Source organism: Pseudovirgaria hyperparasitica, assembly GCF_010093815.1.
Source record: "Pseudovirgaria hyperparasitica strain CBS 121739 unplaced genomic scaffold EJ05scaffold_13, whole genome shotgun sequence".
In the NCBI taxonomy this organism is placed as follows: domain Eukaryota; kingdom Fungi; phylum Ascomycota; class Dothideomycetes; order Acrospermales; family Acrospermaceae; genus Pseudovirgaria; species Pseudovirgaria hyperparasitica.
Window position 1 is genome coordinate 918,401 of NW_022985561.1, and position 14,370 is coordinate 932,770.

Consider the following 14,370-nt stretch of genomic DNA (forward strand, 5'->3'; position numbering starts at 1 on the left):
TCGCGGTGGGAGGCGTGCATACTTCATCATATCAAATCTTGAGCTCATCTTTTTTCTTTGTTTGTGTCCTCATATTGGTCGCAAGGGACGATTTGGCCGTCGAGTGCTCTTTAAAGCTTCATCTTTCCATTTCGGTTTTACAATCCTCCAATGTCCTTGTTAAAACCCGTTCCATTTGATATCTTTACAATCCATACCATTTCAGCTATTTCGCTGAATGTTGCGGCCTTACCACAGACCTTCTTGCACCGTACTCCGACTTATGCAACGTAGTACCATATAGCTCAAAACGGACGCGATTTTCATCCTTGTGCGCACTTATCGTCCTTCCTGAAGCGACGCGTTGAGTATTCTTCACATCTTGTTTCATCTTCGCCCTCGTTTCTCTTCGTCCTTCTTCAGCCTCTTCCTGCTCTCATCCGCAATCATCTGACTCAAGTCATCTTGATCAATACCGCCTCCACCCCATGCACCTGCCGCATCAGCCTTCCTCTGGGCATCGTACTGTCTCTGAAGCTCCTCCTTGCTCAGCTTTCCTCCGTCTGCCAACGCATCGACGTCGACTGAGACGTCTACATCACCAGCCTTCCGCTTTCTGCCTGAATCGCGACCCAACATTGGCACGTCGGGATCACGCTGCGTGGCTTTGATATCATACGTGCGATCGGAGCCAAAGAAACCCTTTGAGCGTACATTCTGTTCCTGAACGACCTGATAAAGCTCACGAGGAGGACCGGCATCTGCGGAACCACGTCTCCCTCCCTTGCCAATGGAAAAGTCGGACGCAATCCTTTCGTCTCTGATTTGCGGTACTGGGATCGGTGCAGGAGACTCGGCCCTTGTTGTATCTGGAATGTCTCCATCGCTCATATCTACATCTTCGTCTGCGTCGTCATCTTCCTCTTCTTCTTCCTCTTCAGACTCTTCTGGTGGCTGCAATTCTCCCCATAACGTTTTCTCAACTGGCTCACCTGTCTGCTGCGGCTGCTGCAGGATCGCAGTACCGAAGATGTCACCGCCATACAGAGGTCTATTGAACTCGTCGACAGGGGGTTTTCCATACCCACCAGGATGAAATCCCCACTGGGCCCCGGGAGGCGGAGGAGCATTCAGGCCTGCTATCTTGAGGGCAGGATATGACGGAGGTGGGCCGAATCGCTGTTGATTGATGAGCCATGGTGGCGGAGCACCTGGAGGGATATTCAGAGCATCTTTAAGCTCTTCACTTAGCTCACCAGGACGGAGGTGCCTCAAGTTTGTCTCATACTCCTTTCCTTCGTAGTAGACTTCGCCGTATCGTGTCAACTCGGGCTTCGTCTGAAACTTGAAGAATGCTTCGTATAGCTTTCCATAGTCAATATCGAGTCGACCCATCTTCGGCGCAACGCGTTCTCTCTGCTTCTGTTTCATAGTCTGCTCAGCTTGTTTCTCAAGAAGTGCGTCACGCATCTCTGCAATGCCCGTCTCTTGTATGAACTTTGGTAGTGAGAAAGCCGGTTTTTCCACGCCTCGCTTCGAGGAAAGATACTCGCGTTTCAGTGCCCAGTGCTGAGGTACTGGTACAACGTTCCTATGGCCCTTGATTGAGACCAGTAGACGAGGGTCTGGAGCGTTGACATCTGTCCATTCCACTAATTCGGGTTTCTTCACAATTGCTTTCAATTCCGCGATTGACAACATGTTCTGCTGTTTTCGCGCCCTCTTTGAGAGCTTTTTTGCTGACTCGTCCTCCTCGTCTGGGATGTCATCGTCACCGTCGTAATATATCTCAGCTTTTGCGGGTTCTTTCGTGGCCTCCGCTTCTGGTTGCTCTAATCTCTGAAACACGGATTTGAACTGTGCGTATAGAGGATCAGATGGGTCAATCTCGAAAGATACAGCGGCTGAGTGCTTTTCGTCGACATCTGCTGGGTCTGGTGATGGGGAATCACCGCGCACAGATTGAGGTATCGGTGCTTCTGACTCTGCGCGTAATGATGCCTGGGCGACACGGATATTAGCACTGGTTCGCACAATGTAAGATTTAGAGATATAACTTGCATCCTTCTTGGCCTTCTGAGCTGCGCGCCGCTTGTGATTCTTATTCTCCTTCTTCTTCGTGCCCGACATCGCGACAACTGCCTTGCTAGCAGATGATTAGTAACGGCAGTAACTGATCTTTGCAGCACGCAAGCAGTAAGGTGTCCACTACTAACACGAAGGCTTGCGTCAGGATGAGATGTCTGGGCGTTGATGATGATGAAGGGAGGTTGCGGCGTGTTTGGCGTTTGAAGTTCTTGTACGGAAAGTCGCTAATTGACATGGTCACGTGAGCGTCCTCCGCGAAGATGTTCTAGCGATTTCAACTTTATAACTCAACACACATACATAGACACTCAGAATTCTTCGAAGTCAACAGCAACTATAGCCGGAGCTTGTGCTTGGGCTATGTGCTCATACCAGCAAAACACTCGATGTAATATAAGTCAGGTAACTACTTACACTAATTATGCTTTGCCTCAATTAAGTACGGTCATTAACCTCGAACTTGTTAGTATAGAATCCCCTAAAATGCTTGTTCTCCCCGATTTCTTTCAAACTCTGGATCTCGCTCGGATTCAATTTGAACGTCGCAGCTCTCAGATAGTCACTCAATCTCTGTTCCTTGGAGCTCGTCGTGATCGGGATGATATCCTGATCTATACACCATCTCAGTAACACTTCTCCTTCACTGACCGCATACTTCTTCGCCAGTCTCGCAAGCGCCTCGTCCACCGGACCACCAGCAGCTTTGACGATTGGTGTCAATGGCCCGTATGCCGAGGTTGCAACACCGTGCTTCTTGTGCAGTTCAATTAGGGCGTTATGTTGAAGGTATGGATGGAACTCGATCTGGTTGATAGCTGGAACGACCTTGGCAGTCCGGAGAAGAACCTCGAAATCTTGTGGACGGAAGTTTGAGACACCAATGGATTTAGTGAGGCCCAACGCTTGCACGGCTTCCATTTGAGCCCAAGATTTCTGGATGTCGGCCGGAGAAGATGTCCACCAAGCGTGATGAATGAGGTATCTAACGGAACGTTAGTGCCTCAATGCCCCCATAAACATCCCATCATACTGCGTACTGGTCAACATAATCCAGCTGTAACTTCTTCAGACTCGCTCGCAGCGAGCCCTCGACATCAAGAGGGTTATTTATGACTTTAGCGACGACATATAGCTTCGACCTGTCAGTACCACTCTCTTGGATGGCAATGCCAAGTTCAGCCTCTGTCTTGTACACTGTTCCGATTTGTCAGCTATCATATCTTAGTGTACCTTTAATGGTGGGATAGTGGGAGCTAAGATGGCAATATTACTGACTCTCACCACCATCAAGATATGTATACCCCATCTCAATTGCTTTCTTGATTGTATCGATTAGAATACGGTCCACCTTAGTATCATCTCCACTCTTGAACCATGCAGTCCCAGTACCATAACCGAGCTGTAAGTAGAAGCATCAGTATTATTTTCATTGCAAACATTGCGGACACATAGTCCACCATCCATACCTGTGTCATGACCTTTGGGCTTGAAACAGATTCAGCCCGTCAGGAATCGACATACGGCGGGGTACCAATGAGCTCAAATACACCAGTATATAAACTTACCATGGGCATGGATGTTCCATCGTTGAGCTTGAGGCTCGGAATCGGAGTATAAATCTTTGCCATGACTGGGAAGGCTGAAAGAGATGGTAATTAGAGTGGAAACAAACAGACTTCGGTCTAGGCAAATGGTATAATTTATTGACGGGCGAATATCTCGGTGTGAGTCACCTAAACAATTTATCTTCTAGGTCTGCTGTGTATACCCAAGCTCGCCGCTCCGTTCATCTAGAGATCTACAAAAGAAAAGATATCTGGATTACTGTGCACACCTCACGCGTGTAGTGGCGCATATGACGTAAAGTGGGCCTGCCTAAGCACATCCCACTTTCATAGGTGTTCGGAAGGTCGTAGGCGGCGCTGCTGTCGAATGGTATTTAGATGTCACTAAAGTTAAGGCGAGGCCTGTCTTTGAATATGTAAAGGTAAAGACAACGCCCGCGTCATACATATTACTATTAGTAATGGTGACTTATCAGTACCGACGCCTACAGTACGAACAATGATAGCCGCCCATATGTACTCCATCCCGTGATGGAAGTATTGGCTTACTCAGTAGAATAGAAGCGCAGCGAATAAAATAAAGTAAGTTGGTATCACAGGCCCTTTAGACCATAGCGAGGACTTCTCCCCATAAAAATCGACCGCAAATCACAATTCACCGCCCAGCTACCGCATAAGACATTACAGTATTACAGTAAGTTCACAGCGGCAGGGATGCTATTGCGCATCGATACGTAAGCATCAATCCTCCCAACGCCGGTTTCAGAGTGTATGGGTGTTCTAATTGTAGTCCGACCGATAGGAGTGGTCCTTTAGGCACTCTTTTCGTGTTGCGTAGAGACTCTCTGAAGCGATACAACTGTGAAGAATTAATATTTATGGTCATCGCGCCATATGATGGAACTTACCAAAATCTTCGTTAACCCTGTGTTCCCGTTTCTTCTTTCGAATGTTACCATGCATAAGGTTGTTAAAACCGGCGCTTCGTTGGCATAGATAGTATACGCCAGCACAAGCACAGAATATAATGAACGACATCGCCCAGACGCGGACCACCGTAACTATGGACGTTTGGCCACCGACAAACCATCCAAACAGACAGAAGAAAGTAGCGAGAATATCGACTAAGAGAATGGCACCCGTGAGCTGCCACGATGGAATAGACGACCAAAAGGGCCCGTTAGCCCGGGTGATGAAGATGAGCCAGTTCTGGGTGAGACAGATCTCTAAGAAGAGAACTGGATCGCGGATTCCGAAGTTCTGAACGATGCCTCCTGTTTGGGGAATTCCTTGTTCATTACTTGTGATGTGACCGAACATGGAGGTTAAAGTAAGCCAGGTGCCAATGGAAAGGATTATACCGAGAAGTACGGACATACCCCAAAGTTTAGGTAAATTCCAATTGACTGGTAGCTTTGCGTAAGGGGCGTTGTCATAGGCAATGGCGAGTGTCGCAATGTCGGCGAAAATAGCGATGAATACAACAAGGGACAGATTTAGCGAAGTGTTGAGAATGGCGATCCAGAGACCTAGAAATATCTCCAAGTGGATGGATAACGCGATACGATAAACCACGTACGCATACATACGATGGAAAATCTGTCGCGATGTTTTCAAAGCATCAATGATTGCTGAGAGACCAGGAGCCAAGAAAACAATGTCGGCAGCGGACCGTGCTGCATCAGAGGCACCCTGCACGGCAATTCCAGTATCAGCCTTTTTCAAAGACGGAGCGTCATTGACGCCGTCACCTGTCATAGCAACCAAAAAGCCACGGCTCTGAAGAATGTCTACGACATTGTACTTGTGTTGAGGAAAGACTTCAGCGAATCCGTCTGCAGCTTGAACGAAATCGTAGACTTCTGACCCGGGCATTTCGCCACCACCACCAAGACCTAGACGTTCAGCATTATATACGTGATCTCCGAGACCGAGCTGACGTGATGTCTCGCGAGCGATTCCAACAGCATCGCCTGTCAACATCTTGATTTGCAGGCCCAAGTTTTTCGCCTCGTTGATGGTTCGAGCGGTGTCATGGCGAGGTGGGTCAGAGCATGGCATGATGCCCAAAATCTCCCATGGCTCGCCTGTGCGCTTCCGAGCAACACCGAGAGAGCGAAAACCACGAGCGGCGAATTCGGCGACCTTGTTCTTATAGGCTTCCTCGATATCAACAGGAATGGGATGGTCGACCTCGACCGTTTTAAGAACGAAGAGAGGAGCACCTTTGATGCAAACAATCTGTTCTCCACCGGGTGCTTCTACCAGAGCTTTAACTTTCTTCGACACCGGGTCGAAAGGGGTGAATTGAACCACTCTGTACTTGGAAAGGACACTCTTCGCACGTGGGTAGTACTTCAGTGCCTTGAGAAATGCTTTGTCAATGGCATCAATGCCCTTTTTCTTCCGCGAGGCAGCCAAACAGGCTGTAAGCATGAGATCGTCAGGTTCAACACCCTCGACGACGTAGGGTTCGGCGAGAGAAAGTTTGTTCTTCGTCAAGGTACCAGTTTTGTCTGAGCAAAGTATTTGCACTCCTGCCAATGACTCGATGGCAGAGAGCTTCTGGACAATGGCCTGCTTTCGAGCAAGGTAGGCAGCACCTACAGCCATAGTGGTGGTGACTACGGCTGGAAGACCGACAGGCACGCCAATGATGGTGATGGCTAGGGTAAAGCGAAGAATCTGAACGATTCCATTCGAGCGGTAAAACGATGCTATCCATACGACCGAGAGAGTAACGACTACGAGGATCAGCAGAATGACTCCAATGCCATTCAACACCTCAGTGAAGTGGCCAGTCCCAGAGCTAGCGGAGGCGACCAGGGAGGCTGCACGGCCGACAAAAGTTGAGTCTCCTGTAGCTGTGATTATCATGAACGCAGTACCTCTCTTCACCATAGAAGACTGGTAGCAAACATCTTTGACATGTTTGTCAACAGCTAGAGACTCCCCGGTGATGGACGACTGATCTACTTGGATGAAGGCATCCTCACTTATGATACGGCCGTCAGCAGGAATGATAGCGCCCTCCTCGACTTGTAGAAGATCTCCAGGGACAAGCTCAGTGGCTTCGCATTCTATGAGTTGGCCTTCGCGGTAGACAATGGCTTTGAGGGCAAGGGTCTTCTTCAGCTCCTCGACAATGGAGCCGGCCTGGTATTCCTGGATGAAACCAACCATAGCATTTAGCAGTAGCAAAGCGATTATGACGCCAAAATCAACCCAGTCCTACATGAGCGGATTAGTGACAGCGCGTGATACAAGGGCCGATTTTGGCTTACCTCCAGACCCGCAGCGAGAATGGCGGCGGCCTCCATAACGAATTGTATGGGGCCGACAAAGTACATAAGAAACTTGAGGGCCAGGTTCTCCTTCTCTTCCTTCATTTGATTCAGACCAAATTTCCTTCTCCGAGCCAAGACTTCTTGCTCAGTCAAACCCATGCTTGTGTCTGTCTGTAGGAAGTCTTCTGATACGAAACGTGCACCTCCGGGTTGCGTATCTTCCTCGTCTTCGATGTCTATATTCTCGTCGACCGATTCGAGCTCTTCAATCAGTGCATCAATATCCTCTTCCTCCTCCTCTTCATCCAGGGCAGCGTATGCCGCGCGAACGTGCTGGGTAGGGAGTCCGCGAGGCCTTTCATCCGAACTGGAACCCTTCTTCTCGTCGAACTGACCGGATGGCACGTCGGTGCCAAGGTGATTAGGTGTAACATCATCGCTAGCCATGATTGATGGCTCGACGACACGACGCGACGGGCGTAGTGATTGTCGTCGAGTCAACGGCAGCGTGGTGTAGACTTGTAGAGAGGGATGAGTGAGGCAGTAAATTGCAGAGCCGGGCGCGGCGTAGGATGAGAGCTTGGCTTGAGAACGGGCCGCTTGGTGGCGGTGCGGAGATGCCTTGTTAGATGATGATCGCGTTGGCTACTATGCTGCATGAACGTGCATGTGCAGGTGCATGCAGGTGATGCTTAATTATATAGCAATGCACAACAGATAATAAAATCACAGACGGAAGAGAAACGGACGACGGGTCTGAAGGAGTTGAAAGACGACGATGGGAAAGACGAGGACATGAGAAACTTCTCACGTGTGGAAGGAAGAAGACACCTCAGGCAGCCGGCGCTGGCGTAAGTAGCGAGCGCATCCGGCACATCACGCAGTTGCGGCCCCCAATCCTAGCCGCAGTAGCCTTTGAGAAAAATAGGTTTATTAATACCTCATGTGATTTCAATCATTTCCGCACCCAACGAGTGTCTACTGTTGACACCTTAGACACTCTTCGATATAATTAGTGCATTGAAGGCCATCTATCGTTGAGAGACAATAGTCACCTCCGGTGAGCTGCTGGACAGTCGATTACGACTTCGCTTTCACTTTCATTATCATGATATACCTCGATTCATGTACTCAAAAAACGACCATAGAGCTTTCATACATCGTCGGGAAACGGCAAACCTTGAGTCTGTGATGAAACAATGGATGGCACAAACTATAGTTTGCTCTCGCTTTTACGTCCTCCGAACCCAAACAGATATGCCGCAATTTTCCTCATTTGAATCTCTTCGCTGCCCTCCGTGATACGATACCTACGATGGTGCCTCCAGATGTGCTCAAACGGCTTGTGTCTGCTATATCCATTCCCGCCATGCACCTGAATTGCCCTGTCCGCTGCTTCGGTGCATAACCTATTCGCCCAGTAGTTGCACATCGACACTTTATCCCCTAGCCTCTTCTCCACTTCGACGTGATCCATCGAGTCCATAAGTGCTGCTGTTTGCCTGATTAGCAAACGCAACATGGAAGCTTGCGTGTGTAGTTCGACGAGTGGAAATTGGATGCCTTGGTTGTGGGAGAGCGGCGTGCCAAATGGCTTGCGTTGGTTTGCGTATGCGACTGATTCGTTGATGCAGTATACGGCCGCACCGAGTGAAGAAGCTGCTTGTCGGATACGATTCTCGTGTACGAAGGCCTGCGCGACTGCGAGGCCATTATCAAGAGGACCCATCACTGCGGTCGAAGGCACCCAGACGTTGTCGAGAGTAATCGTTGCGTGATCGGTAGGCATGTTGAGTGTCCTGCTATGGTCAACATGACGTTCCAATCCCTGCTGCTCATTCCACTGACCACTCAAAGCTATCCACCTTCAAACCTGTCGTATCTCTCGGAACGACAAAACAACTGATCCCTTTTGCCTGTCCATCTTGACCACTCGTCCTTGCGAAGATGAAACAATGCGTGGCAACATGCATACCTGTCTGCCACCTCTTTCCACCATTTATCCTCCACCCGGCAACCCCGTTCCTGATCTCCTTCACTGCTTTTGTTTCCATATGCGTCGCATCACTGCCATGATCCAACTCCGTTAACCCGAACGTAATCCTGACTTGCCCTTTCAACCGCCCTTGGATCAACTCCTTCTTCTGCTCCTCCGACCCAAAATGCTGCACCATGACCACATCTGGAAAGTTTCCTACGATACTATGCTCATTCTGCAGGTCATTGAACAGTCCTAGGCCTTTGGATGCCAGATGCTCGCGGATGACAGCCATCCACAGATTTGCACCACGTGCGGAAGATATGTTTTGTCCGCCATACTGCTCAGGCAGCGAGAAGCGAAAGAAGCCAGCTTCATCAGCTAAACGGCGAGCTTCGCCCAGCAGTGCTTCCCAGTCGTGGCGTGGGAGGCCACCGGCGTCCCAGTCAGTGCGGGCGTGTTCACGGCGGTGATCGAAGAAGCGGTTGTTGTCGTCCCTGGCTTGAAGTGGTGCAATTTCGGAGTCGATGAAAGTGTCGATGTCTTTAAGGTATTGTATCAATTCTGGAGGAAGGGAGAAATCCATGATTGCAGGCTGGCGTAATTAAGACGGAACCTTCATGGGTAATTAAACCGAGTGTAGAAGTCAATCGGCGAGGTATTAGCTTATTTCGTTGTGCCGTAATCCCAAATGATGTCCGTACATTCTTACACTCTGCCTTGGCTGACATAAATAATTGTATACTGAACCTTAGAGTCGAAACCGTCCTTGCTCAGGTTTTAATATAGTTGATGATTGATCTCTAGCTCCGCATCCTCACACGGCCAGGATACAGGAGCGGGGAAGCGAGGTAGCGGCTACTGATCCTCGGTCAACGCCATGGGGCAAAATATTGAACGCTTCATCAAACAATTCATGAGCGACGGTGCTACATGACGTTGGCACCTGTGCTGAGTTGCATAGCAATCAGCCTAGGGATGAAGTGCGACTCTGGAGCAAAAGCCTATCAATAAGAAAGCCACTGACATAAATAGGAAATCAGATGCTTTTTATACATTTTAATTGTACATACACGTGTTATATTTTTGTTATTGCCTTGGTGCTTTTCCAGACCCTGAACTCCTGTCGCTGTGCAATTCAATGGGTATCGTATAATGACAGGGCGGCGAGCGGACAGCAGCCCTGCCCAGTAAAAGAAGAGAAATTGTCGAACAATTATCTAAGCATCCTCGTCGGTAGGCCTGAGATAAGGCATTTGGTAGTCCCGGAGTACTGCTACCAAATCATCCTGTCGAGAAAGCTGAGCCAAAAGCTGCTCTTCGGTTTCCATCCACGAGCGTAGCGCATTTTTTTCGATAATTGTGAGTAAATCGTCCTCGTGTCCCACAACATCACTTCGTTCGGCTTTGTCAATTACCGGCTGTACGACAGACTTCTCGGACTTGATCCGCTGAAGGATGCGGCTCATGCTCTTGTATACGTCGGTCAAGATCAGTTGCCTGCAGCGATCCTCATCGAAGAACCACAGATAGAGAGTACGGCTTGGCTGGCGCGAATTGTCCTTCGGTATCTCTTGATTCTCGACGTATCCAGCTCCTTGCATTTGGCCAAGAGTGCTGCGTAGCTCCCTTGTGCGTAACAATGCGTAGGTGGAGATTTGCTTTTCATCAAGCTTTCCTTTGTCTTTCATAATTCGCATTGCCATAGCAGCGTAGTCCCCAAACTTGTCCTTAATGGTGGTCTCGATATCATGTGACAGAAGCTGTTGTGTGAGAGACCGATAGTTAACTTTCCATTTGCCGCGGCCGACATTGGTGATGAAATGTCGTGGATCAGCGGCAAGCAGTTCCAGCTGCTGTTCAATAGATTGAGCCCGTCTTTGCTCATCTGTAAGGTTCTGCTCTGCTTCCCTTTCCGCTTCTCTTGCTGCTTCACTTCCTTCCCCATCATGGCTACGATGATGTCCATTGACTCCATTCGCCCTCTCTGCCTCACGCTTTTTCGGCTTTCCTAAAGACAGATCCATCTTCTCTTTCGCCAATGCATTCATGATGGCACCCGTATTGACGTACGGAGCACGTTCCATCTCATCGTCTTGAGAGACTGCCAAAGAAAGCTCATCTCGACACCGCATGACATTATCTTCTAAACATCTCAGAAGCGCTTCGTATACTTTCGCAGTGGCAGAACCAATATATCGTGTCGCGAACTCGACCAGACGTTGATTGCGCATAGCGACTTCGCATTTCTCTATGTTGATACGGAAAGCAGTCTCGTCCTGTCGATCTATTAATTATGGTCAGGCAATTGGGGCTCCTTAACTCACATCGAACAGGCTAGGGGCATCTGCCTGCTCATCATCGCTATCACTCATGGCGGCGATTGCTCGATTGCCATTGACTCTTCTTTTCTTGCGGGCTGGTGCATCTCCGTCGTTGAGGAGTGACTCTAAATTTTGCAAATTAAGCTTTCCACTCTTTTTTTGGGCGCGACCCTCCCCGTCCCTCCACTTTCGCTTCAAGTCGTTTACTTTTATTTTACGGTCATTATCCTTCTTAGAATCCTTCGGATGCTCCTTCAACCAGTCAGACCGTACAATGCGCTCGGCTTCATTGTGTAGATCTTCAGGTGGCGTGAAGTGTTTCTCGTCAACGCGAATAATATACCCGCCCTGCTCAAGTTCGCGGATTTTCGAGTGCAGTTGCGCATTAGTCTGGATAAGGTCTTCCTCGGCAAAGGCAGGAGTATGCCCGTTGGCTGTGTTGCGCTTCTTCTTTTGAACTCCGTAAGCCTCTGCCATATCCTTGACTCTGACGTGTCCCAGAAGGAGTAGATTTGTCGCTATGCCGCCACTGGCTTCGCCATATCGGTCTTCGATGATCTGCACGATCTTGCCCGAACGGACGAGACCATAAGCATGTTGCCAATTGGCTTCGTAGAAAGTTATGTCGTCATCTTCTGGTGTGTAATGGAGAATGAGGTGCTGTTGTATCAGTACAGCCAGACCATGCTTCAGATGGCGGACCGTAAGGCTTGAATATTTCAGTAATCCTTGTAAAGACAGCCGTCCGTAATGTATAAGGATTGCGAATACGCGCTACAAGTACATGTTAGCTGCAAATGCCCTTTACACGAAGGTAGTACACATAAAGCACGTACCGAGCATAGTTCACCATAGAGGTCGTCGACTAGCAGTGTGCAGAGCTCCGAAAGAGGCTATTGCGCGTGTCAGTATAGGTGGCTTTCACAGAAATGGAAGTTGAGGCTGCAGTACCTGAGACATAATGTTTCTGAAGACTGGAAGAGCTCTCCAGAAGCTCTGATATGCTACCGGAACATTTAGGATTTGCTTGAGGCCGATACGGAGAAGAATGTGGTGTGTTGGCTGAATGAATTCATGTCAAAGAAAAGCTGTGGATAGTGGGCGCGGGGCCAATAGAAGACGCGCAGTTCGTGTGACTAAGGACTTGCCAAGCGGTTTCAACGGCATCACTTCACGACGTCTGATTCTTCTCTTCCGAACGGACCGCTATCAATTGCACCACCAACCCGCTCTCATCCCGTTTATCGGCGCCGAATCGAAGATGCTATCGCGCCAATCTCTCGGTCGGGGCGCTCAGCGCGTCATTAAGCGACAATGCTGTGTCCAGCTCGGACGTAGAGGTCTGGCTACGCCAGCTTCGGGATCATTTCAATATCAAACCGGAGAGGCCAACGGCGTCAAATTTGCCAGCAGAGATCTCCCAGGCCCGACTGCGACGCTTGCCCTGGTCTCGAAGACTGGTACTAGATTTGAGCCAGCTCCCGGGTTGACCGAGGCACTCGAGAAGTTTGCATTTACCGTAAGGAAGTCTCATCACAATGTATCTCAAAAGAATGTATTCTGATAATCATTATTAATGTCAGGCGACCGAGCGAAGGTCTACTTTACGAATCGTTCGCGAATCTGAGCTTCTTGGCGGCGAGATCTCCGCAAACCACTCCCGCGAGAATCTCGTCCTCGGAGCCAAGTTTCTCAGAGATGACCTCCCTTACTACGTCGAGCTCCTTGCCGAAGTCGCGTACCGCACAAAATATGAGAGTACGTTACACTACAAGAACAGAATGATGGATATCTGACCAAGGATTGCAGACTACATTCTGAATGAGGAGGTCATCCCGACCATCCAGAAGGCCCATAAAAAGTTTCTCGCAAACGTTTCCGAACTGGCAATCAACTCTGCGCATGGAGTTGCTTTCCACCGTGGCCTCGGTGTCCCACTGTATCCAGCTTCGTCTACCCCAACATCGAAATATATCACCTTAGAAAACGTCCAAAACTTTGCAAACTCGGCATTCTCAAAACCCAACTTCGCTATAGTAGCAAATGGAGCTGATCAATCTGAACTGTCGAAATGGGTTGGCGAGTTCTTCTCAGACATTCCCGCTTCAGGCAAGGCTATCGAAAGCCAGCAGCAGAAATACTATGGTGGCGAGGAGCGTATTGCTCATGGTTCGGGCAGTGCTATGGTCATCGCATTTTCGGGATCAAGCTCCCCAACCGGAGGCTTCTACAAGCCCGAAATTCAAGTCCTCGCTTCAATCCTGGGTGGCAAGTCCAGCATTAAATGGTCATCTGGTTTCTCGGTCCTCGGCAAACAATCTGCATCGAGCCCAGGCCTAAGCGTAGACACCAAGAGCCTTATATACTCGGATGCTGGTTTATTGGCCACTACACTTCAGGGACCTGCTGAATATATCGCCAAGGCTGCTGTTGATGTTGTTTCTACGCTTAAATCCATCGCCGGAGGGGACCTCAACACCGAGCTTTTCAAGAAGGCCAAAGCTCATGCTAAGTTCCAGGAGCTTGAATTTGGCCAGAATGTCAAATCCGGCCTTGAGCTAACAGGATCTGGACTTATCCAGGGAGGCAAAGCCTACCAAATCGACGAGACCGCCAAGGCTATCGACGCTGTGACTGAATCACAAGTCAAGACCGTATGTTTCAACTATCTTTAGTCTACAGCAGTGTGACTAACTTAATACCAGGCTGCCAAACAACTTTTAGAATCCAAGGCATCTGTGTCCAGTGTGGGAGACCTGCATCAACTGCCGTTCGCAGAGGAACTTGGCCTGACGGTGTAAATAGAGAGAATCAAGAAAAGGCGCCGGCAAGATCTCATTATATGTACACTACTACCCTGTGCTTAGTCCCAAACTAGAGCTGTACTTGTGGTATCGAAAACAGCCAATTCTATATACAGCATCTTTTATGTCAATTCGACTGTTTGTAGATGCGCTTGATAGAGTGAAACTAGCGCAGAGGGTGTGAAATCGTTATGTTCTTAATGCTCAGACGTATTACTTACTAAACGTATATGCTCTGAGTACGTGATAGACAATCTTAGGAGTCTAAAGCGAATGCCTCAGGGATGTATGAACATGGCACTTAATTTAAGAGTCACGTGATTGGAGCTCTTTGCCGACCTTAAA

At 49.0% G+C, this 14,370-nt stretch overlaps 6 protein-coding genes across 6 annotated transcripts; 1 reads left to right on the forward strand and 5 right to left on the reverse strand.

Moving 5' to 3' along the window:
- Window positions 1-5: 5 nt before the first annotated feature.
- Window positions 6-2,351, reverse strand: EJ05DRAFT_108334 (DUF382-domain-containing protein). Its single transcript, XM_033738985.1, has one exon. The coding sequence runs from the start codon at window positions 2,107-2,109 to the stop codon at window positions 367-369; it is 1,743 nt and encodes a 580-aa protein (XP_033598062.1). The 5' UTR covers window positions 2,110-2,351; the 3' UTR covers window positions 6-366.
- Window positions 2,352-2,480: 129 nt separating this feature from the next.
- Window positions 2,481-4,069, reverse strand: EJ05DRAFT_108514 (Aldo/keto reductase). The gene is made up of 4 exons (XM_033738987.1): window positions 3,633-4,069; window positions 3,343-3,466; window positions 3,105-3,261; window positions 2,481-3,049 (listed from the first exon to the last, which is right to left on the reverse strand). The coding sequence occupies exons 1-4, from the start codon at window positions 3,693-3,695 to the stop codon at window positions 2,503-2,505; spliced, it is 891 nt and encodes a 296-aa protein (XP_033598063.1). The 5' UTR covers window positions 3,696-4,069; the 3' UTR covers window positions 2,481-2,502.
- A 375-nt stretch (window positions 4,070-4,444) lies between these two features.
- On the reverse strand, window positions 4,445-7,366 carry EJ05DRAFT_442071 (plasma membrane ATPase; the record flags this gene model as incomplete). The annotated part of the gene is made up of 3 exons (XM_033742016.1): window positions 4,445-4,491; window positions 4,541-6,863; window positions 6,917-7,366. 3 exons carry the CDS (start codon window positions 7,364-7,366, stop codon window positions 4,445-4,447), a joined length of 2,820 nt encoding a protein of 939 aa, XP_033598064.1.
- Window positions 7,367-7,982: 616 nt separating this feature from the next.
- EJ05DRAFT_478594 (acyl-CoA dehydrogenase-like protein) lies at window positions 7,983-9,705 on the reverse strand. The gene is made up of 3 exons (XM_033744490.1): window positions 9,602-9,705; window positions 8,768-9,548; window positions 7,983-8,718 (listed from the first exon to the last, which is right to left on the reverse strand). Exons 2-3 carry the CDS (start codon window positions 9,481-9,483, stop codon window positions 8,133-8,135), a joined length of 1,302 nt encoding a protein of 433 aa, XP_033598065.1. The 5' UTR covers window positions 9,484-9,548; window positions 9,602-9,705; the 3' UTR covers window positions 7,983-8,132.
- A 412-nt stretch (window positions 9,706-10,117) lies between these two features.
- Window positions 10,118-12,181, reverse strand: EJ05DRAFT_503077 (uncharacterized protein; the record flags this gene model as incomplete). The annotated part of the gene is made up of 4 exons (XM_033747362.1): window positions 10,118-11,176; window positions 11,225-11,995; window positions 12,058-12,114; window positions 12,173-12,181. The coding sequence occupies 4 exons, from the start codon at window positions 12,179-12,181 to the stop codon at window positions 10,118-10,120; spliced, it is 1,896 nt and encodes a 631-aa protein (XP_033598066.1).
- Window positions 12,182-12,461: 280 nt separating this feature from the next.
- On the forward strand, window positions 12,462-14,051 carry EJ05DRAFT_478596 (LuxS/MPP-like metallohydrolase). The gene is made up of 4 exons (XM_033744491.1): window positions 12,462-12,740; window positions 12,805-12,979; window positions 13,031-13,875; window positions 13,927-14,051. The coding sequence occupies exons 1-4, from the start codon at window positions 12,483-12,485 to the stop codon at window positions 14,020-14,022; spliced, it is 1,374 nt and encodes a 457-aa protein (XP_033598067.1). The 5' UTR covers window positions 12,462-12,482; the 3' UTR covers window positions 14,023-14,051.
- The last annotated feature ends 319 nt before the right edge of the window (window positions 14,052-14,370 follow it).

Excerpts from the sequence above, each read along its gene's own strand:
- EJ05DRAFT_478596 (XM_033744491.1), top strand. The coding sequence starts at position 12,483 with ATGCTATCGCGCCAATCTCTCGGTCGGGGCGCTCAGCGCGTCATTAAG. Across the intron at positions 12,741-12,804 it reads TCGAGAAGTTTGCATTTACC|GCGACCGAGCGAAGGTCTAC; the intron begins GTAAGGAAGTCT and ends TATTAATGTCAG. Across the intron at positions 12,980-13,030 it reads GTACCGCACAAAATATGAGA|ACTACATTCTGAATGAGGAG; the intron begins GTACGTTACACT and ends CAAGGATTGCAG.
- EJ05DRAFT_108334 (XM_033738985.1), bottom strand. The coding sequence starts at position 2,109 with ATGTCGGGCACGAAGAAGAAGGAGAATAAGAATCACAAGCGGCGCGCA.
- EJ05DRAFT_478594 (XM_033744490.1), bottom strand. The coding sequence starts at position 9,483 with ATGGATTTCTCCCTTCCTCCAGAATTGATACAATACCTTAAAGACATC. Across the intron at positions 8,719-8,767 it reads AAGGTGGATAGCTTTGAGTG|GACACTCAACATGCCTACCG; the intron begins GTCAGTGGAATG and ends TGACCATAGCAG.
- EJ05DRAFT_108514 (XM_033738987.1), bottom strand. The coding sequence starts at position 3,695 with ATGGCAAAGATTTATACTCCGATTCCGAGCCTCAAGCTCAACGATGGA. Across the intron at positions 3,262-3,342 it reads ATATCTTGATGGTGGTGAGA|TGTACAAGACAGAGGCTGAA; the intron begins GTCAGTAATATT and ends AAATCGGAACAG. Across the intron at positions 3,050-3,104 it reads CAGCTGGATTATGTTGACCA|ATACCTCATTCATCACGCTT; the intron begins GTACGCAGTATG and ends ACGTTCCGTTAG.